Below are 21888 nucleotides of genomic sequence, written 5' to 3' on the forward strand. Positions count from 1 at the left end.
AGTGATAAAATATTTAGAGAGTAAATAGACAATTATGATTCCAGAAAAAATATTTCAATAGAACCAGAAAAAAAAAAATCTTAGATTTGATCAGGACACAGGACGTACACAGAAAAACCCAAATGACACACAAAAGTTATCTTCATTTTCCACCCACAGAATGTGAAATCTGTCTAGCAGATACTGTGCTATCGGCCATATCACTGGTGTACAGCCCCCGTGGCTGCTGAGGTAGTTTCTTGTTTGTTTTTCAAGATGGTTTGTTTGGTTTTCCAGGCTTGCTTCAGATCTGTAGGGGATGCTCATTTCTCTCTGCAGGGCTGGAGGCAGCTCAACTGAGAAATTGCCAGACTGAAACGGCAGCAAATGAAGTAGCCCAATGACTGTAGTTTTACCACCAAACAGAGAAGTTGTGGAGGGGAAGGGGATGAATGAAATTCAAAAGTTGTACATTGCAGTTGAGAAGCTGTGGATAATTTAATAGAGAACAAATAAATAATATCCGTGTAACACCAATTTAAAGCATAAAGGTGTAAAGCACTAATGCTACTTTGAAACAGGACATGAAAACTTACAGAGTTGAGAAAGCGCAGGAGCAAGTAATCAACGAACCAATGATCACATTAGGTTATACATGAAAACATATGTGGGTCATATACGGTACAATGGACTCTTTTTTTAGGAAAAAAAAAAAAAAAGAATGGGCTTCTTCCCTTCCTCCTCTCACTGAAACAGACCTGTAAGTATGTAGCACTCTGTAAGTAGAATTAAGTTGTTTGAAACTAAGCATCCAAAATGTGAGAAATGTGAGGCATTTGTGATTCATTAATTCTTCTGAAAATGGGTGCCATAGTCCATAAAATAATTTCACTTCCTTGCATTTGCTGGTTGCTTTCAAGTTGTTTCTATGTTTAGTAGGATTAAAACTGAAAGTTATGTTTCTACCTGCTTCTTCATGGAAGAATGAAGCAAAGCTTCTGTTTCTTCCTGCCATGGCACAGCTAGAAAGAGGGTATCTGGAAAGCCAGCAACCCATACACTGTCAATGTGAGAGTGTCGCTACAGTCTGCAGCTCTATACCATCGACATTCCTTTGCACTTTTTTTTCCTTCAGAATTTGGCAAGAAAGGTTATTTAAAAACCATTCTATATCTTGATAATCTTCAGGCCATCGCAGATATTGACTCCTTTGTAAATAGATTCGAATTGGTTTGTGCTTCATCAGTTGATACTGAGAAAGTGACCCAACTACTACCATAATGAGGACATCTTTCAGATCACTAAAGTACCTGCTCTGGGCAAAATTAAAGGCTTCCACACACCACCCATCTTTGAGAAACTGTCTGGTCACAATGCAAATTGTTTTTCTGCTGTTCCAAATGGCATCACGAATATTGTTGATATGTTCTTCCCCAGGCAAGAAATCTCGTTCCTCAAAGCACAAGGTAAATCTGTTTTTATCAAAATACTGTGAATCCAGGTGCTTTAGCAAAGAATTCTGGACCCATTCAAAATCATTTTTGCTGTAGCACAAATATGCGTCATACTTGTATTCACTTGTATCTGCTGCTGGTGGATGGCTGTCTATCATTTTTTTTGTGATAGTTTTATACCAGACAAAACAAATCCCCCGACAGCGAGTAAAAATGATGGCTGCCATTAAAAACATTACAAGGGTGATGGACGTGAAGATGAATACTGAGAATCTGAGTGTCTGCTGGAGTTCATCTTCATTGCAATTATATGTCAGAAATGACAGTGGTTCCCCTGCCAATGTAGGTGGGTACACACAGTACCTGTCAGACTGTGAGCCAGCTAGAGTCACATTGGTTTCATTTAGCCACTCTGTTAGGCTCTGTAAAGTACAATCGCAGACATAGTTGTTATGTGATATATCCAGAATACTCAAAGACATAAAGATTTCAGGCTCAGGGGAAAAAAGCTGGTTTCTAGACAAGTTTAGGTATCTTAGGCTTTGTGGAAAAATCCCAGGAGAGAGATGAGACAAGAGGTTGGAAGCCAGATTAAGTCCTTGTAGAGATATTAGGCCTCTAAAAATTCCCTGCGGAAGAGCACTAAGGTAGTTGTTGTTCAGAAGTAGAACCTGAAGTTTGGACAGTGGCCTGAACACATCCAGACATGAGTCTCTCTCCCACACAAGCTGTAACATGTTTTCTCCTAGATCCATAAAAATTAACTGATTGTTTTCTATAGCAGTAACAGTTTCCTCACAATAAGAGATGCGATTCTGTTTTAATAAGATATACTGTACACCTGGAACTCGGAAAAGAGTATACAGTTCACCCAGATCTGCCAACCAATTTCTCTCTAATTCAAGATACGTTGCAGCTATTTCTGTGCCAGCTACAGACGTTAACTTATTGTCACCTAAAAAGGCATACGTCAGATGCGGAAAGGAAGGGAGTTTTTTAATGGCGTTGTCTCCGAGATTGATTATTTTCAGATTTACTAATTTACTGAATGATTTTTGACCAATCATCCCAATATGGTTTTGCTGCAAATCAATGTACGTTACACTGTGTAGCCCCTCAAAAGTATAATCATACAACTCACCTAAAAGATTACTTGAGAGATTGAGAGTTCTTAGTTTTCCCAAGCCAAAAAATGCTTGCCTTTGGATTTGATTCACCTTGTTTCTGGAAAGGTTTAGTGATTCCAGATTACCAAGGCTTTTGAAGATTAATGAATTGAGAGAGAAAATGTAACCATTGGAAATATCAAGCACATGAAGATCACTTCTTGCTAGCCCTGTAAATGTATCCTCATCTGGATTTTTTAAGTTATTGAATCCAAATCCTGAGCCCATTGTATGAAAGCTAAAATTTAAAGTATCGATTGGAGTCCCATTAATGGCTGTACAGAAATACCGGACTTTCTGTGTGCTCCAGCCATTTTGACTAATGTCCAGTAAGTTAAATGTAATATTTCTGAAAAGATTTGGGCATTTGGCCCAGACCGTTTCATCAGTCTTATATAAACTAGTATAACTGAGGCTAAAAAATGAAAAGTGTTTTCCTTGGAAGCTGGTAAGATTGCTTTCACACAGGTTGGATATGGCATTGAATTTCAGGTTCACACTTTTCAAGACTGTTAGATTATAGAATAAGGAATGAGGCTGAAGTTTTGTGATTTGGTTCCCTGAAAGATCCAAGTCTTCTAATGAGCTCAAATCTTGAAAGTAACGCTCCTCCAGGATGGAATCTCCAAGGTTGTTCTGAAACAGCCGGAGTGCAGTCAGACTTGTCAAGCCCACAAAAGCATCAAGATCCAGCTGAAGAACCCTATTGTATCCTAAGTCTAAGACACGAAGTTTTGGCAGGTTCCTGAAAGCTTCTTTTCCTATGTTAACAGGAAAGACACGTTGTGTTCCAATTTCCAACAACCACAAATGCTCCAGCAGTGGAAATGAAGTTGCAGTCACTTGTCTGATATAGTTGAAACTTAGCAAAAGCTTCACGGTATTCTTTGGCACAGGTGGAATACCTGTGAGGTTGCAGGAATAATACACGGCGACTTGGGCTTCTGAATAACAGCTTCTAGATGCAAATATATCTCTAGCTAGTGATATTCCAAAAACAAGTACTAGCTGTTGATGTAACATCATGAATCTGTATGAAAGAAGTGAAAATAGTAAGCATTAATTCTGCTACTGACTATCTGCAGTAAGTTGTACAGCAGCTTTTTAACAGTTGTAGAATAGAAGACTAATGTCATGCTAAAAATTACTAGTGATTTGGATTTATCCTTTCTCTGAAGTCTAATAAGCATCATCTGATAGTCTCAGAAAATGGATCCTAAACAGACGTGAGCACCTCTGATATGAAAAGTAATTCTCCTGATCTGCATCTTAAGGTCAGCATCAAAACCCCAATAGTTAAGTGACCGATATCTTGGTCTAGCTATTTAATTTGCATCATGGAAGTGACAACACTGGTATATTAGCTTAGTTCCGTAATTGGTGATCCAAACAGGTTTAAACAGTTTGGATTACTAAAGTATAAATGCCGTCATCCAGTCATCAGAACAGGGCAGGCCAGTGCTGCCCTCTCCCTCAGCTCTCTCCTTGTGAGGACAACGACGCTATCTGGAATGTAGGTTGCTGTAACACCGTAGTGCCTAACAGCCATAGATGAATTTTTAAAAGGGGAACATCATTTAGGGCTCTGTGACTCTCAGATTAACCCTGCAATGTGAAAATGTTCTTGAAAGAGTGGTAAAATAGTTTTAGAACAGGCAGGTGCAAGGCTAACAGTGAAGAAAAAGAAAAATGTGGCAGCCTGAAAACAGTGCTGCAAGATGTGAAAAACTACACTTGCTGAACTGTAAATTGCTGTTATTGCAAAAAGGTACATAACATAATTTATGCAACCCAATGATGAATACATTTATTAATTTATTCACACACTGGATTTTCCATGCGTTATACCATCTGTCGGCCTGTCTCTCTCAGACATAAATCTCTTCAAAGCAAGGAAAGTCTTTTTCATTGAGCATGTTACAAAATAAAGCAAATTATTAGCACTAAAATAGTTGTTTATGTACTGTAGTTAAAAAAAAACAATGTTAGCTAAGGTTGCAACCATCTGCCTCTCCTGTTTAAACAGCATTATTTGAAATTATTTACTGACTGACAACCCAATGTAAGATTTTTTCTGACTTCCAGCAAAAATCTACTTAAAAACTGGTAAATGTGAGTCCTTGTGCAAGCAAATCCCCTGATGACTATCTAACAGCTACATGGTAAATCTATTTCAGAGAGGAAAGAGAGTTTGGCTTTGACCCAGTAATTGAAAAGAGGTAAATCCTGTTAATTATTATGATTTAAGCACACTGATTCTTTAAAGCACAAGTACAGAATGCTATGCAGAATTTAGGACTTGAACTAAAAACATCTTATGCTTGTTGCTGTCATACAAAGTGCACGGACTTCTAGGAAATGAGGAAGTATGTCAGTAGAAACCAGTCTGATATTCACATTTCATATACCAAAGGAAAGACCTAGACATTTTTATAGACTCCTCAAATAAGAATTACAAGGTTATAATAGTACAATGAAATCTCATTAACTTTGACACTGTCTCACAGAACCTAACATTTTTTGTTGATGTTCTCGAAGTCATCAGGTTATACTCAAATCTGAACCTGCAAGTATCTGACCATTGTGATTACTAAGATGAGTCTGTAAATTTCCACCTTAAGGGCTCAAATTTCAAGTGGGAAATACACACCCTACAAATTTGTATTTCACGTTTTTATCTTGTCAGCTTTTAAGACAGTTTCATGGTTTGGGTCAAGACCTTGTTCTTGAATGTGAAAGAGATGATGAATACAGGATAGAGTGCTAAATTCCAAAGTTCTGGCATTCAAATTTCATTCACATTTTGTCTTAGTAAAGTGTTTAGGATTTGCTCCAAATAAAAGCAAATTGCAGGCAATAAGTATCAAGATTCTTTTAAGAGATTTTAACTGCATCTATGGGGAATTATCCATAATACTACAAAATAATTATATTTTTTACCCTCTTTTTTTAACTTAACATGCACTGTTGAAATGGGGAAATTATAAATAGCCACCTATATAATATTTAAGTTACTACAAGATATTGTAGGTTATTAAAAAAAGACACAGCTAAACATATAGCAAGCAGATCATTATTTTACAGATGTTTAAATTCCATTCCAGGTATTTGCTCAAATGATATAGCTGTTTGTTTTTTTTTTTAAGTTTTGGCAAAGTCATAACACTAGCAAAACTGGTGACACATAGAAAGTACTTTGGAAGTCAACATTTAATATAAATGTATACCAACTTACCACAAGAAAAAGCTCAAAATGTTTAGAGTGGAGCTATGAGAAAACATTGTTTATTATTTTTAAATTAAAAAATGTACCTCGATTTTTACTATCAGAAAAAAAAAAAAAAGGTAAAATATTTTTAACCACCTCTGCTTTTACATTTTATCTGCTTCTCTATATTATTGTAAGTTTAAAATCTCTTATCAATCTCTTAACAGTCCTTATACTCCACCTCAGCTCAGGTTTGGTGGCAAGGAAGGTTTCATTTGTAAACTGTTTCCTCCCTCAATGTTTTCTGCAAAAGCTACTACCTTTTCCCACAGATCTTGGCTCTTCATGAGCAAGAGCAGGATGCTAGCAGTGTAATGCCTGTTACTGTGCTTGTGAAGACAAAGATTTTTAATGTAATAGAATCTCCCTATCTAGTACTTTGTACAACCCTTCACTATTAGGTACATCAGTAGCAATAATATAGGTACATTAGTACCTATAACCTTCTGGGAAGAATGTTTTTCCTACAAAATGACCACCATCCCGTTCAGTTACATGCATGTGCTTGGAGATGAAGGATTGTATAAATGCTTAATTTGTTATTGAAAAATGGAGCAATGAAGTTTAGAGAATGAGAGCTCTGCATGTGGGGTTTTGTTTCATTCTACTTCATTGATGTCAGAAAGGGTAAGCAGCAAAGGGAAAGAGAAAAGTAGCAGGAGGAAGAGGAGGAAAAACACAGCAAATGCTTTTGGGGTGGAAAGTCCTTAGCAGGTAAGTTTCTAAGCAATGGAAAGAACTTTTACAACGCAAGGTAAATATTCAACCTAGATCTAAAAGCAGCAAGCAAATGCACACAGAATGCAAATATTGTAGTTTTTGGCTTGGACTCCCTAGGAAGTGTGCATCTGGATCAGCGAAGGCAGATTCAGCTGCTTAGAGTAGTCTGGAACTGATCTATACCATTGCACTACCTTCTTTTTTTTTTTAAACTAATTTTTGTTAACATGGTTTTAAATCACCTAGAAACTTTCACTAGCACAACAAAAAAGGAAGGGGATTGACAGTACCTGAGAGTGGATGTTGTAGTGCTGCCTGTCCTTCTCAGCACAGCTGTGTACACCTTAGGACATCGACAGAAGCTGTCAGCGAGCAAGGCCTGAAGTATAGCTGAAAAGAGGAACTAAGACTGTCACCTTTTTTATGTACACAAGTCAGGAAAAAGTTAGAATAACAGCTATTCCATGGAGAGTTGCAAAGCACTTGCCATTTCCCCTTCCATGTCCCCAGCAAAAATGCACTGAGTCCACATAAACAAAGAATGGGTTACGTACCCTATTTTTCTCCTTCCTGATGGCTGAGAATGTTCACTTGCTATTTAAAAAGTGATTGAAAAGGAAAATTTCAGTCTCAGAAGTGGTTTTGCACAGCTTTTAGTGGCATGCTTACTCTCCTCAGCAGCACCTCCTGTTTCCGCCACATAACCTAGGTCAAATATGAACCAGCACAAGCCAGCTCAACTGATATGCACTTTTGTACTCATGAAAATAATCAGCTGACCTAAATAGTTCTGAATTTTCAGCCACAGCTTTTGGGGAACAAAACATCAGAGGTGCTGGCTAACTGGACAGGCTCTAGAGAAGAACAGTTTGATACAATTAACAACAAGCTTTAAAGAGTTTAAGATTTATTTCAGTAACTCATTGCAGTGACCATGATATCCTCCTATGGAGAATTTCCCTAGATGACGACTCAGTCAGAGGAATTGTGTTGCCCACCACAAGACCAGACTGATTGAAATAATTCCATACAGATGAAGTCTTGTGATCAAGAATACTTGTAATTGAGGTGTGTGGGATGTGGTCAGCAGGTAAAGACTAGACAGAGGTAAAGCTAGTAAATTTTTATTTATCTGCACACACACACACACACAAAGGATGCGAATTGTTTGCTCATGCTAACTTTCACAAAAACATCTAGGCCATTTTCTGTAGGCCACTGGGTCACAGGTGAGTGTTGTGTATATATAATAAAGGTACCAACAAAGTGCTCCGTGCAGGCTCCCCCAAGGATGTAAAGCTGTTGCCTTTTCACATCGGCCTCCAGAGGGTCTGTAACTGCTGTGCAAGGCTCCTCAACCTGAGGTGCACCTGTGCAATGGCTGCACATACCGGGAGCAGCAGCAGGACGTGGTGGTGCTGTGTAGGTTGACTAGCTGAAGGAAGGGCCTTTTGGATCAGATTTTGGGGGACTTGGCTGCCTAAATCCTGTTAAGTTCATATGAATAGAAAAATTTGCTTTTCTCAATCTCATTCTTCAGTTCCTGGGTCCCTTCCTGCCATACAAATGAAAGAGCCTCCCTATTCTGTTATACCTCTGTATCCACAGTCATGTCACAATTCCACAGAGAAGAGAGTCATTTCTACTTCTTGGAGAAGTGCTGAACAAGTTAAATATCCTTATCTAATATTCTTACATGATTTTCTTCACTCATGGTGACACTTATGGACATCTTTCTAAGAGACTGGTTATACACACTGACTGTGAAGGACTATCTGTAACTTGGTAAAATTTCTTAGGAAAAAAAAAAAGACCTTCAAAGAGCACCCTCTTTCTTTTAATCTCACGGTAAACCTGCTGACAAGGAGTTTGTTTACAATATTTACCTAGGCCGTAATAGAGATCTTAAAAAATACATCACAACCAGTAAGCCTTTGTTCTTAGATTGGCCAGATAGACAGCTGCTATTGTGAAAGCATGTATTGCTGCTGTTATCCCATTAGATCAAATCTACCTACTGAAACAAAACCAAAAAAAAAAAAAACAACCCTCCAAGCTTTTGTCCAGGCTCTAAGCCATCCCAATATACGCATTTGTGCTTATAAAAAACGTGCAATGTAAACAAACCGTACATATGGGACCTGTCTAGTCAATTACAACCTAAAAAAAAATCATTCATTAGATGATTAATGAATGCGCCCCTTTGAAGCCCCTGAGCCTCTCCCTTAAGCTGCTAGGACGCTAAACTCAAATACAGCATTTTCCAACTTAAAATCAGAGAGCATATTATAGGGCAGGTGAGTACTGAGACAGTTCTTTTCACGGGTGGGGTCCTAAGGCAAGAAGGCATTATGCGATCAGGCAGAGCAGAAGGACCATAAAAAACAGCCACTGGTTTGGCTAATCAGGAGCTACATATTGGATGTAATTATCTAGATCCTGTTCATCATTTAGATTCATTTTGATATCCCCTCAGATTATATGATGAGATGCAGGCATGCACACTTCAGAGAGTGTGATTCCTCTATTCTTCTGTTATTACAGTTCTTTAAAACGATGTGGTTTCCAGAAGGGCAGGGAAAAAAAATGAATATATAGACTAAAGTATTCTGTGGTCCATTTCTCTGGGGGACAGGAGCAAACCAGACAGATGGGAGAGGGGGTGCTGTAGCCCCAGACTCCAGCTCCTGGAACCGTTTCGAGTGTCTCCCTCCTGAACAGAGGCAGCCTGCTTTTCTGTGCTTGAGCAGCCAGCTGGGTGGTTATTGCAGCGAAGGGACCCAGTGCTGGGCACTGGTCCATCTGTCAACCCCAGGCAGCCCAGGCTGCTCTGTCACTGTGTCTGTTGGGGGATGATGAAGGCAGAGAGAGCCTCAAATAGGCTTGAAAAGAGGACCAGCAAGGTTTCTTACGCTCTTCCAGGTTGTAAAGAAATGAATTTCTCAAGGCTTCAGTGAGGACAGTAAAAATTCCTGTTCTTTCAACTCACTGCTATGGTTGCTTCCCAGCAGGGACACTTGCTGTCTTGCACAAAGTACTTGTGCTCAAGAATTCTTACCTCATACCCTGAATCCATCTTGACTTCTTTTTCTTTGAAAGTTAAGATGTGATAGCTGCCTGGTCTAGACTAGAAGCCACTCCAGCGAAGCAGCATTTCCCTTGAGAAACCAAGAAACGTAGCTATTGTTTTGGGCTGTGTTTTTCACATAGAGGATTTAGCTCAGGGACAAAAGGGCCTTTTTTTTTTTTTTTTTTTTTTTTTTTTTTGTGCTTGCAGGATAATTAGAAGCAGCCAAATTTAAAACTCTCACCTGGAAAAGATCAAAGAGATCATAGGAAGTAACTATCAGGAATGACAGCTGAATTGGAGGTTGCACTGTCAAGCTTACAGGAGGTCAGCTTTCAGAGAATTGACAGAAAACCTTGGGGAAGGGGCAGCAAATGGAGGAGCAGCATTCAGACTAACTCCTAGGGTCACAAGCAGAATTTGGTATAGCCTTAACTACCAAACTAATCTTTTTATAAAGCCAGGCAGCACTGTCTTGACAATGAAATCGTGGCCAAGCATAAAACAGCAGTAAGTAGCTGAAGTCAGCAAACATGACTAAATGGCTACTTGGAAGGGAAATGGCACAGTAGCCACTCTTTCACTCCTGGGACCCAATCTGGGCAGAGTATTTATTAAGGAATTTTTAGAAGAGTGTGGAGACAGGTGTTGATAACAGATAACAAAGATGTTTGCTTTCGCAAGTACGTTTTTAAAAAAGCAAGCAAAAGATAACAAGCTGCAAATGGCCAGTGACAAAAGAACCATAAATGTATTGAGAAACAGACAACCAGTCTGGCCAGCATTTAAGTGAAGTTAAAAACCTCCTCCACTCCTTCCTGGAACTGAGATGTTGAAATGATACCTTCTGAATTTCTTTGCAATAGGTCTTAGATTAGAATAAATCTGAGTCAGCTCCAACTCATCGGTGGAGGAGCAAAAACGTGGAAATTGCGCTCACGAGTGCAGGTGACATAAGTTTATGCTGCAGAACCTGTTGTGCAAAGGAGACACAGCAAGCAAACGAGGTAGAAGAGCAGCGAGACTGCCTGACACAGTTACTGCATTGAGGAAGCCTCCAGTACCCCGCAACACCAAACCTTTCCGTATTACAAATACCTACCTGTTAACTGCGCAACACTGGCTATTTTCATCCGGAGGCACTCTCCTCCTCTTCTGTTACTGCTCTTTCACCTCAGTGAATAACATCCAGGATTCATTAAAGACTTTCTGCCTAATAGGGGGGGATGCTCTGCACAGGGGCCAAGGGAAGGTGGGGGAAGAGACCTGCTCTGAGCACCTTTTCCGCAGCCTGGCTGCACACATGCTCACCCAGAGGGCATCCCGAGGGAACAGCCTGGAGGCCCTTCTTGCCCCTCCTGTTACGTGGAACCTAGTTCCTGGCTCTTACTGTCCCAATCAGCTTCTAGAAGTTCTTGCACGGCGACATAGCTTCAGAAAGAAGCCGAAGAATGGCAGAAAGCCTGTTGCCAGTCAGGAGGAGGGAAGGCCCGTGTCCCCAGGCAGAGGACAGAGCTGAGTGAACTCTCTCATGCCCTGGCCGAACGCTCCCAGCAATAAGCCACGGAGTTAAAAGCGTACAGTGACGGCTGACCACCGCGTTTTAAAACCAGTCACGGCAGCCGCTGCCGCATTTCGGACAGCCACAGCCAGAAGGACGCCTGCATCAAAGCTCTCGCGCAGCGGAGCCGAAGGGGATGCCGACTGCCCAGCGCCGCCCGCCTCCCCGCACCGCTGGGGGACGGAGCTCCCCGTGAGCTCTGCAGAAGCGGCGCTCAGCGCCCGGCCCGGCCCGGCCCGGCGCCCACCTGCCCGCGGCTGCGGCTCCCTCAGCGAGCGGCCCCGGGCCACCCGCGCCACGCCGCCGCCCCCGCTCACCTCCAGCGGCCCGGCCCGGCCCCGCCACCCGCCCGCCGGCCCCGGCCGTTAACGGAAACCCCGCGGGCCCCGGCTCGGGGCCGCACCTCCCCGGGCACGGCCGCTCCCGGCCGCGTTTCCCAGCCCCGCGGGGTGGCTGCGGGTAGGGGCGAGCAGAGCGGCCGGCCCCCGGCACGGGCCGGGAGAGCCCGGTGCGGAGCCGGGAGCCCGCAGCCCGGGGCCGGCCGTGCCCAGCTCCAGCGGCAGGGAAGCAGCGGGGGCCCGGGCTGTCGGCGGGGTGGTGGGCGGCGTGGCGCGGCGACGGAAGCCGAAGGAAAGGAGAAAGGCACGCAGGAGGAGTCGGCAGGGGTTAACCGCCGGCAGGTGCGATGGCTCGAAGCGGGGGAGCCCTGACTGGCTGCCTGGGAGCGGCCGCTAGGTGCCGAGAAGGGGGTCCAGCTTCACCCGGCTTCTTCCAAAGAAGCGATTTAACGCGTGTGAGGTGATCCCGACACCTCGCCTCAGCCTAAACAACTAAAAAAAGCGCGTTTGTCAGCTGCTTGGTGCCTGAGCTGTTCCAGCCGATCTTCTGCCGGCGGAAAGACCGCCACATCCCCGTCTCTTACCTCCAGCGCTGCTTGCCCCGGGGTGTGCGCTGCCTCTAACCAAAGCCTGCTGCAAGCCGCTGACCCTCTGCTCACGATCTTAGCCTATTTCTGACGGTCGTTCTGTTCTGTTTCCCTCAGTGCCTTACACAAAGCAGTCCGCTTGTGCCTACAGAAGAAGTTGGGATTGAAGGACAGTTCTGTGGCTGAGCTGATTTATTTGCCCGTTACAGTAATTCCTGAAGAGGAATCTAAACTACAGGAATGAAAAGAGGTCTAAAAAAGAGAAGGCATTTTTATTACTATATAGGTACATAGTAATTTAAGTTTTTATTTTCCACTTAAAGACATCTGGAAATTGATGCTGTTTGTAAAAGTGCCTGTTTCTTAGGTTTTGCACTGGCCAAGCCAACTAACTTTTTAGCACACTGCTGCCTGGCCATACCCACAGCTGTGAGCTGGGGATTTAGTTGCATTGCATGGGAGAAATAGGTTCCTAAAACAGTGGATATACAAATTACGTCGTGTTAACCAAAGCATGACCTAATCTGGATAGTTGGAAATGCAGAACCAAGGGTCATGCCTTAATATTCACCTGTTAAATAAAACGAGTCTCACCTCTGTTGGGGGTTGCACAACTCTAAACCTGTTTTGGAGACGAATGCCTAAGACAGCCTATACTCACAGCTTCCAGCAAGTTGTAGCACTCCTCTCCTACACCTACACTCCATGGCTAGCTCACTCCTTCCAGAGCCTCTCTTCTCCTACTAGGATCTGAACGCTGCTTCTGTCCCTGATGTGCCATGATGTCCCACCAGATCAGCTCATAGGATATCTAGATAGGAAGTTCTCACTCTGTACAGACAAAGCTGTTCTGCTTTATGTGGAATTTATTGGGCCAGAAATGACACCAAAGTGCCTGTCTTCTTGCTGCTCTTTTTTTTTTATTTATTTTGTTTTTTACTCTTTATTTCTAATATTTATGTCACTTTTGTATTAGGTACTTATAAGTAATAACACATGTACGTATTTTAATCGTATCAGTGCAGCTCTTTGGTTGCCTGTGATCTATTCTACTTGTTAAATCAGGCGAGAGACTGCAACACACCCAGGCACTGAAGCAATAGCTCAAAGGCCACTGAAAACAGGGCCTGTGTATCTGGAGATAAGTAATTTTGCTAAACTTGGAATAATTTAAATGAAACACAGGGAATCAGACAAAGCCAAATAAATCAGTTTAGGAAAAGTCCTATGAAATTCTGTCAGATGACATGGGATATTAAAAAAGTGTCTGTTTTGTGCAAATTTCCAGTGTGAGGAAATGGTTGAGATATTTATGCCAAAACACATAATGCTAATTTTCTGTTCAGTCCTGCTTTTCTTTCTTGTAATTGTATAGACGGAACTGGGTGCCTGAAGTTCTGTGTATTTTCAGTACTGATCTAAGCCGTAATTAATAGGAAAAGGCAGTAAGGATGTAGTTAAGTCTCATGTCTACCCAGCCTGCCACCACAGCACTTCTTTGCAGGTGGTGACAGTAAGACCCAGCGACGGGATTTAGTCATGTTTGCACATACCTCACCCTGTTTCTTGTGTGGATACTTCGCTTATCATTCCCTTGCTGTAGCTTGGACGGGTGGGAAACAAGTAGTTTTTCTTCTGTGTGCTGTCAACTCAGGCCTCTAACTATTCATCCATATGCTTAAAAAGCTGAGGTATTTTATGTTAAAGTTACTGAATTAAGGCCTAGAACCCAGAAAGTTTGGGTGCCCGTTGAGCCATTTTCAGATTATGAATAAAAACTTGCAAAAGTGTGTGAGGTAACAGGTAAGCAGGAGTGCTGTCTTTTCATGGCTTTAGTCTTTGAGCACCTTTTATTTATTATATTTTGTACATTTCAGCACAGAAGCTTCTCACATAATGGCATAGTATTCAGTGCTGTTTGTTGTACAGTCAGTTCCTGCTAATAAGTAGTCACAAATTTAGAGGAATTTACTTTGTGAAAGCTCTTGCCAAGTTTTGGTTGAAAATCCAACCTAGGACATTTTTAGGTTGATGCATTGACTTTGATTTATCACTGAACTATGCTCACAGACTATTATTACAAGTGAAATCTTGCTTCTGGATTAAATCCTTTTGATTCAATTATTAAAAACCTCTGAGTTTAAAATGTGTAAATCACGCGACGTTTATCACAAGACGATAAAAGATGCCAATATATTCAGCTCGTATGCCTGTGTAACTCAGAGAGTAAAGAAATAGCTAAGTTGTCTGTTAAAGCAGCCTGTTACTTTCTCATACTCCCCCAAACACACATCGTATTTTCCATAGCACTGTGCTGACAACTTTAAATGCCTTCTTCCACAGAGGAATGTAATTCCAAATGATACAGATGAAGGTGTTGTGTTTTGTTGACAAAAGGAACACCTACACAACCATGTCGCGTTGTTCAGACAATTGCACGAAATGATTGAAGCTAAAACAAAAATTGTCTTTCTGCCGCTGTGTCTATGTAGAGATACGTTTCCAGCTCCTCCTTTGTCTTTTGCAAGTCACATACACTTGGTGAGCTAGATACCTAGTAGGCAGGCTTACGTGCAAATGCCACTGCCTGCAGTTCTGCTGAGCTCAAGTCAGACACTTCTAAACTCTCTGACTGAGATCCCATTGGCACCATAACAGATTAGGAAAGACGTAAAAAGAAAAGATGTTCTCTCCACTGTGCACATGATAACACCACAAAAATATAAGTAATTACTTACAAAATTTCACTGTGTCCTAGACAGTTGCAACTTCTTGACCGTAAGTACCGAGATACTCAATTTTAAGGACATAAGTAATTTCAAGAAAATATCTTGTATGAAAGTTCATTTATGAAATCCAATAAAAGCTTTAACAGATTTTGTGACAAATAGACGTTTGTTTCATATTTTGGTAAAGACTTCAACAGGTCAATAGGCTGTTTATTGTTATGGTTTATTACCAACTATGATGTCTTCTGTGGTTGTGCTTGTAACATTTCCAGTGTATACTACTCCAGTTTCAACATGCTAATAAAATATATTAATAATGTACAATCTTTATAAGCCATCCTAAAGAGCAACTGTGTTTTAATCTTTACTGAAGTAAGATCCAGAGGTGTTCTCCCTTGAATTTAATGGAGTGGATCTAATACTGAAAAAATGTGGCCCTTCTGTGTGCCGGTAATGCAAACGACATTTGCCAATTGTAATGAACTCAGGTAATAAAATTCTAAGAGCCACAGAAGGTTATGTATGGTGAATGACTAATGCCTTCTAAATTAAGATCTATAATTGTACTCCAGTGATTAATGCATTAAATTAGTGATTTCTTATATGTAAGACTCTTATCAAATGTATTTCTTATTGTACCTCTGGGCTCTCCTCTAACGTATAATATGCAGGTGAAATACATGATCATTTCCCACAGGTTTCTTCTAAAGCAGGCTTCCACCCACACAAGATCAACACTGTAATAAAGTCATTATTTCTGGAGACTCACATTTACATACCTTGCATAGATAATTAGATTAAGTCTCTTTACCTTATGAGTCTCAGTTAGAATTATCATGTTAAATACCAAGAATTGTTTTTTTTTTTTCTCCCACCTGGATTTCACAACAAACAGCCAAATCTGTGATCTTAGTAAAGCTCCAGTTTTTCTTTTTCTTTGTTTTTTTTTTTTTTAAAAAAAAGCCAAAGCGTGGGCTGTTTTGAGTATTTGGGGAATTATTAAAGTGTTTTAGAAAGCTTTTATCAAAGCAGTGAACTGAAAAGTTTGTCCACAGAATGGATAGAATAAGACAAGATACATTTCTACATGTAGAAAGATAATTATGCTCCATTTGTGCATACAGAAGGATCCAAAATGAGCCTCTCCAAGTGCTTTTTAGGTATCACTAATTTTGATCTGATGTTGGTGAGCTCCATTCTCAGTGAGACTGAAGACTTCAGAGTGGCAGGTTTTTGCATTTATGTGCCTTTACAGCCTTGGCTACCACTGAGTTCAATCACAAGTATGACTATGTTAATATAAGCAAAGAAGAAAAAGGAAAGATCAGCAAGGTTTGATCAATTTATGAAAGTGCTCCACCAGTCTCAACATTATAATAATTCAACATATTACACTTCAGCTTAAAAAATCTGATATTTTCATTTTAACACATGTTGAAAAGTGGAAGCAGACCAAAGTTTTGTCTTTTTAAATTAGTGTGGTCAGATCTTGGTAAAACAGCTCAGAGCTGTGCTTACTGTGCTTTGAATTCTGAAAAATAGCACAAAAATGTGGAAAAGGACAGTGATTTGAAAATGATTCTGCCACCTGATTCTCTCAAAGGTCTGTATAGATTGTAAGAGGTAAAATGTGCTCCCATGCTTAAAGCTGTAGTATCTAGCCTGCAGACTATACAGCCCACACTGTCTGACCTCCGCAGCTGTACAGGGCACATCCCTGTTTTGAGCACAGCTGCCAGGCCAGACAGATGTAGCTGTAACTTCCACCTCTGGCCATGCAGAGTAGGAGACCTTCATTCAGGCAACGCCTGCCAGCCATTATCCTGTTCCCTCTTTTCTGCAATAAAAAAATAAATAAATACATAATATAAAAGCTGACCTGAAAGCTGTTTTTATATTAATCTAATAATCTAAATACCTTTCAGTCTTTGTGACTGTACTAAATTGGTCTGTGATGGCTTTCCAACACTGAATTATCCAGCGTTTGTATGTGAGTGTACATATGCACATGCTCATGCAAACTCTGGTCTCTACCTACAGAAATGCCCCAGGAATCACACAGTGCACGCAGTATCAGGTAAAACAGCTGCTAAGATGAGAGACCCAAAAAGTAATTCCTGCAGTGTTAACAAAAAGAGAATATAAAGGTAAAACAAAATCCACTGCTAACACCAAAAGAAATGTCCCATGAAATTGAAAATTGCACATGATGACAATATGCCAAGTTTCTGCATGTAACTAGGATTTAAAAGTCGGCACCTCCGAGAAAGCCATGTGAATCCTCTTGCACTCAAGACATCTATCATTTAACTTCAGCATATTCAACTGGGATGGTTGCATTGCTCCATTCCGACTGCTTTTCCAAATGTAAAAATGACAGCTGAATTGCCACGTCATGATGTGCCATTCAAAAACACAAGGGCTGAGGAGAGCATCAGAAAAAGCACAGCAAATCACTTTTTACACTTTCAGGAACACTATCCTTTCTAGGATCTTCAAAGTGGTTTTTAGCAAAGTACATCATATCTTAGATAAAAGGGTCAAAGCATTTTTTTACATGGAATGATGTCTGCAGGCATCAGAAAAATAATCTGAAGTCTTGATAGTAGCTCACACTTCTACTAAGAATCAACAGGAAGTGATCCACGTAGATTCAAGAAGGAGGACAAGGACATTTTGGGCAGCAAGCTGGTTTGCTCATTAGCAGGCCTTTAAACTTGGTGGAGGAAGGGAATATACCTGTAAGTGATTCAAAAGTACACCTGAATGCCAATACTTTAAAAAAAACAGCAGGGAAACACCTGTGAATCATCCCATAGGAATTAGGAAGGACTCCTCGAAAAAGGTGATGCTGCCCGTAGCCCAGCTGAAGTGCCTCTATGTTGGTTTCCCCTGCATGCAACAGGGGAAACGAGCAGGAGGAATTGGAAGTCACGGTGCAACTAGAAAAATTAGGATCTAATTGCTATCATGGAAATGTGGTGGGACGAATCACACAGCTGGAACATTGGAATAGAGGGTTACAAGCTTTACAGGAGAGTCAGGCAGGGAAGGAAGGGTGGGCGTGTTGCCCTCTATGTTAAGAAATGTATAGAGTGTGAAGATGTGCAGGTAGCAGGACCTGCCGTGGTAACACCACAGCCCTGTCTGGAGAGTGACCTGCCACCAGCTTCCTGTCCAACAGCAGATAATGGCATTGTCAGGGGTCTTACCTGCCAGGAAAGAAAAACATAGCAGTTTTTCTTCCCTTCATTCCTCCTCACGTGGTGCCTGTTTTAACCAAGCTGTTTTTATGCTGACAGGAGGTTCTTGGACAGGAATAACTGGAGAAAGGTGTTAGAATGGGAGGTACCTCAGCAGATGTCCCATCGCTTCTGACTTCATCCACACCTGAGAGTCCACTCTGTTTGATATGAAATGTTTTTCACATTTGTATGGCCTTTTCTTGGATTTTTCCTATCTGTTTTGATGTGGCAGCAGTTTCTGCTCATTTTGTGCTATCAGCAAAGGCCCTAAAATATTGCTCTTATCTACACCTGTTCCTGCCATGGAAAGTGCTGCCTAAGGAAATGATGGATGCTACAGAGGCTGAGCAGAGGCTCTGACTCACTGCTTATGAAGCAACTGTCACCTGAGAAATCATGTTTGTCTGAAAATACCTTGCCATTTTAAGTAACCCCACGGGTTGCTGTTTTGTTGTTTGATTGTTTGTTTATTTATTTATTTATTTATTTCCCTTTACTTTGTACATTTGAGATAAATTTTGTGCCTTGCCACCCTTGCGGTGCTATTGTTTTTCCTGGCTGATGTGCCTGCACGGCTGTCGCACCATCCCCTGGGGTAGGCTGCTGCAGCAGGCCAGGCTGAGTCAGGAGAGGCAGCAGGCAGAAGAACGCTGGTGAGAAGGTGGAGTGGGGTGGGCCCGGTCATCTGCATAATGTCACCTCAGACCTCACCCCTTTCTTTTTAAGCTGAAAAAGACTACTGAAACTTTCCCGTTTCAGGGTCTTCGCATTGATGGAATTGTGTGGGTTAAGGCCCAGTACAGACGGGCTATCGCAGCATAAAATCAGAGCCTATAGTTCTCCATGACCACACTAAGGAGTAATGGTCAAGTAGAGGGTTTAGCGGTTATCAAAAATTGTGTGCTTTTTGCATTTCCTACCTTCTCCTTGGAATCACATAGGAACAGCTGTGTTTGGTGTCCCCATGTGTCAGTCCGTCTACATTTGGAATTTAAAATCTATCACAATCTGCTTGGCATCAATTCCCCTGTACGTTTTCAGCATATACTTACTGCTCTCCACAGACTTGTTCTTCATTTCTTTCTCTGCGGCCCCACTAACTTAAGCTTTAGCTCATTTTCCTTTTAAAGTCCAAACCACTCTCTTCACTCTGCAAAACAGAAAAATACTAATCAAATGTCAAAGGTCTTCGAACTGTTGTGTTGCAGTTTGTGATTATTACGCATGACTCTTTCTGAACAGTGGCCTGGGATGTATGCCTTTCGCATTCAGTAAACAAATCTTTTCCGCTGAGCTTAAGTATGTAATTGCATGGCTGAGGCTGTTTCTTCTTTCCAGCAAAAGCGCTTATGAACACATCTTGAATTAAGCTTTGAGATTTCAACACAGTTGTGGTTTTTTCTTCCAGGTTCCTGTGCGAAACAAAATTGTGTTTTTGCAGTAGATTGTTTTTGCAGTGGAAAATTCCACTAACCTTGCATATTCAGAAGTGATTGTGCAGGCATAACAGTGGCATAGCAGTGGGGAGTATGTTAAGCAGATAAGGGGAAGGTCCCACTGTCCCAAAATAAGGACGATAGCTAAGAAAAACAGGATGAGCAGTGCAAAATCAGTCAAAACAAAAAGTCACAGGCCCTCTAGTCACGAGAGAAGAAGGGAAAAAAAAAAAAAGGAAAAGGAGAAATTAACGGTTGGTCAAACAAAATTGTATGTATATGGTATCATAATAAGCGTTGAATAGTTTGTGAACCCGTACTTAGCCAGTGAGGAGATGGGAGGAATCAATTGTTGGGTAATAGGAAATATAAGGTTATGATATACTTTTGCTGGGTGCTTCTGCTTGCAGGAAGCCTGCCATTGTAATCGTGAATAAAATAGCTGCACAGAAGACCCTGTCTGAGAAAATTATTGAGGTGTTTCTCACATTCCTAATTTTGAACATGAGATTTGTCTGCCCTATTGTGGTCTTCCTATTTTCCAAAGGTATGATTACTCTGAACAGAAAAATGAATATGCAGGGTCAACATGACCACAAACCTAATTCTAAACTTGTTTTTTTTTATTTTCTTATTTTTAATCTGCTTGATTCATTTAGTTTTCAATGGCACTCTCTTTGGCATCAGTGTTGACAATACTACCTCCTACAGCTGGAACTGAAGAATATGCCGATACAATGATCTGATAGTATGCTACTGATAAAAAAAAAATATAACAGGCCAAAAAAAAAAGGAAAAGAAATTATGAAACACTACTGCATGGGGATACCCATTCTACCACAAACTGTAAATGTACCAGGCTGACTTGGGGTTGCATCACTCTCTCCCCATTACATGCAAGAGTAACAGCCTCCCAGCTCTCCTGTGCCACACACACGAGTGGCTACAGTGTGTGCAGATGTTTACTGCATGCACTGCTGCTGCCAGAGACCCAAGTCCCATTGCCTTTTCTCTCTACATACCTCATTATTGGAAAAAAATGTCCCTTTCTACTTACTGCTTATTCAGTCTTTTAGGGCGAGACTCTGCTTTTTAAAGGTATCATTTAATTTCTTGAGAAAGGATAGTCATGACTTTTCCTGCCTAAGATATTTAAAATCTACATTTATCTTGTTTTTTTCTTCTTCTTTTTTTTTTTTTTCAAACAGTTTACAGTTTTAAAGTTATATTGTAGAAAAAAAAACACGAAGAAACACAAACAACAAAAAAATTATAAGGTGAAACAGAGTGACAGGTGGTTGTTCTTGCCAAAGCTGCTAACTGTGGCAATGCTCCTTGTGCTGGAAATCAACAGGCAGACCTATGAGTATAAAGTTTCATTTTAAAACTGGGTTTGGGAGGCAGAAAAATCTTCTCATGAAAAATCTGTCTGTGTTAATAGATGGAAGTAATTTTCTCTCCTGTTAGATATTCTAGAGCAGGCAGATATTTGATTTACATCTGCTGTCTCCTAGTGACATAAAATATGGTTTGGTGATACAGTCTAGATGAAGAAACTGAAGGTCACAGAACAATTAATCACTTTCTCACTCATAATTTCTTACAAAGATATTAGGTATATTTAGAACATGGCTTCTGGAGATGAAGACAGCACTGTGCTGAATTTAAAAGGTGTCTCAGAGGATAATGGTCTTGCTTTCATTGAAATCACCTGGAACCTCGGGGTCTGGAATGGTTTAATGAAACTGTCCCTTCCTGCTGAACAACTGTCGGTGCCTACTGCTGCTGAAGACTCTCATTGACCTGTTGCATGGCACTATGCTGTGAAGGCTTAAATAAATGCAGAGTGTGATGCACCCAGTCAGCCTCAATTCACTGCAAATAGTGTTCTCCACAGGTTCATGCCCAGTGCACTCCGCCAATAAGCACACAGGGTCGGAATTCACACGAAATTCCACTTTTAACACAAGTGAAATCAGAGAGCTGGGTGGAGAATCTGGCATCTGGTTTTGCTCTATAGGTGTGTAATGCTAAACCCCAGCTTCCCTTGGATGGGAGCACATGGCCTTCCTTCTGCTTTTGGGAATCAAGATGCTGGGACTCCTCAGTGCATGTTCAGAAAGCACTTGTTGCTGAAATGGGCGCATTAGTCCCAGTTCCCATCCATTTCACTGGAAGTTGACAGCAGTGTGTATATACAGAGACTTCTGTCTGCAGCAGCTCCTACATTCAAAATTTTAGGGAATAGCAGACTGCTGGGACAGTCAGCTAACTGGAGAGACATCATTACAGGTGTGGCTTTAGACCTACTCCACTTGGTGATTCTTCCCCCACTTTT

General features: G+C 41.2%; 1 protein-coding gene and 1 long non-coding RNA gene across 4 annotated transcripts; one reads left to right on the top strand and one right to left on the bottom strand.

Moving 5' to 3' along the window:
* Positions 1-459: 459 nt before the first annotated feature.
* TLR5 (toll like receptor 5) lies at positions 460-19306 on the bottom strand. Of its 3 annotated transcripts, XM_048057681.2 has the most exons (4): positions 11533-11614; positions 10757-10827; positions 6878-6977; positions 460-3629 (listed from the first exon to the last, which is right to left on the bottom strand). In XM_048057681.2, exons 2-4 carry the CDS (start codon positions 10785-10787, stop codon positions 1043-1045), a joined length of 2718 nt encoding a protein of 905 aa, XP_047913638.2. In that variant the 5' UTR covers positions 10788-10827; positions 11533-11614; the 3' UTR covers positions 460-1042. The 3 variants fall into 3 exon arrangements, with proteins under 3 accessions (XP_047913638.2, XP_047913639.2, XP_013029406.3); XM_048057682.2 differs by lacking the exons at positions 10757-10827; positions 11533-11614 and adding an exon at positions 19167-19306; XM_013173952.3 differs by lacking the exon at positions 11533-11614 and having other exon boundaries at positions 10757-11410.
* On the top strand, positions 11489-15815 carry LOC125182038 (uncharacterized). Its single transcript, XR_007160932.2, has 2 exons — positions 11489-11895; positions 12258-15815. It is a non-coding gene; the product is annotated as an uncharacterized lncRNA (long non-coding RNA).
* Positions 19307-21888: the final 2582 nt, after the last annotated feature.

The sequence above is a fragment of the Anser cygnoides genome, chromosome 3, assembly GCF_040182565.1.
Source record: "Anser cygnoides isolate HZ-2024a breed goose chromosome 3, Taihu_goose_T2T_genome, whole genome shotgun sequence".
NCBI classification, from domain to species: Eukaryota; Metazoa; Chordata; class Aves; order Anseriformes; family Anatidae; genus Anser; species Anser cygnoides.

Bases quoted from the DNA above. Each gene is read 5' to 3' on its own strand.
- TLR5 (XM_048057681.2), bottom strand. From the start codon at position 10,787: ATGAAAATAGCCAGTGTTGCGCAGTTAACAG. The intron at 6,978-10,756 runs GTAGGTATTTGT...TCCTCTTTTCAG, and splicing joins CAGTGTTGCGCAGTTAACAG to CTATACTTCAGGCCTTGCTC. The intron at 3,630-6,877 runs GTACTGTCAATC...TCTTTCATACAG, and splicing joins ACTACAACATCCACTCTCAG to ATTCATGATGTTACATCAAC.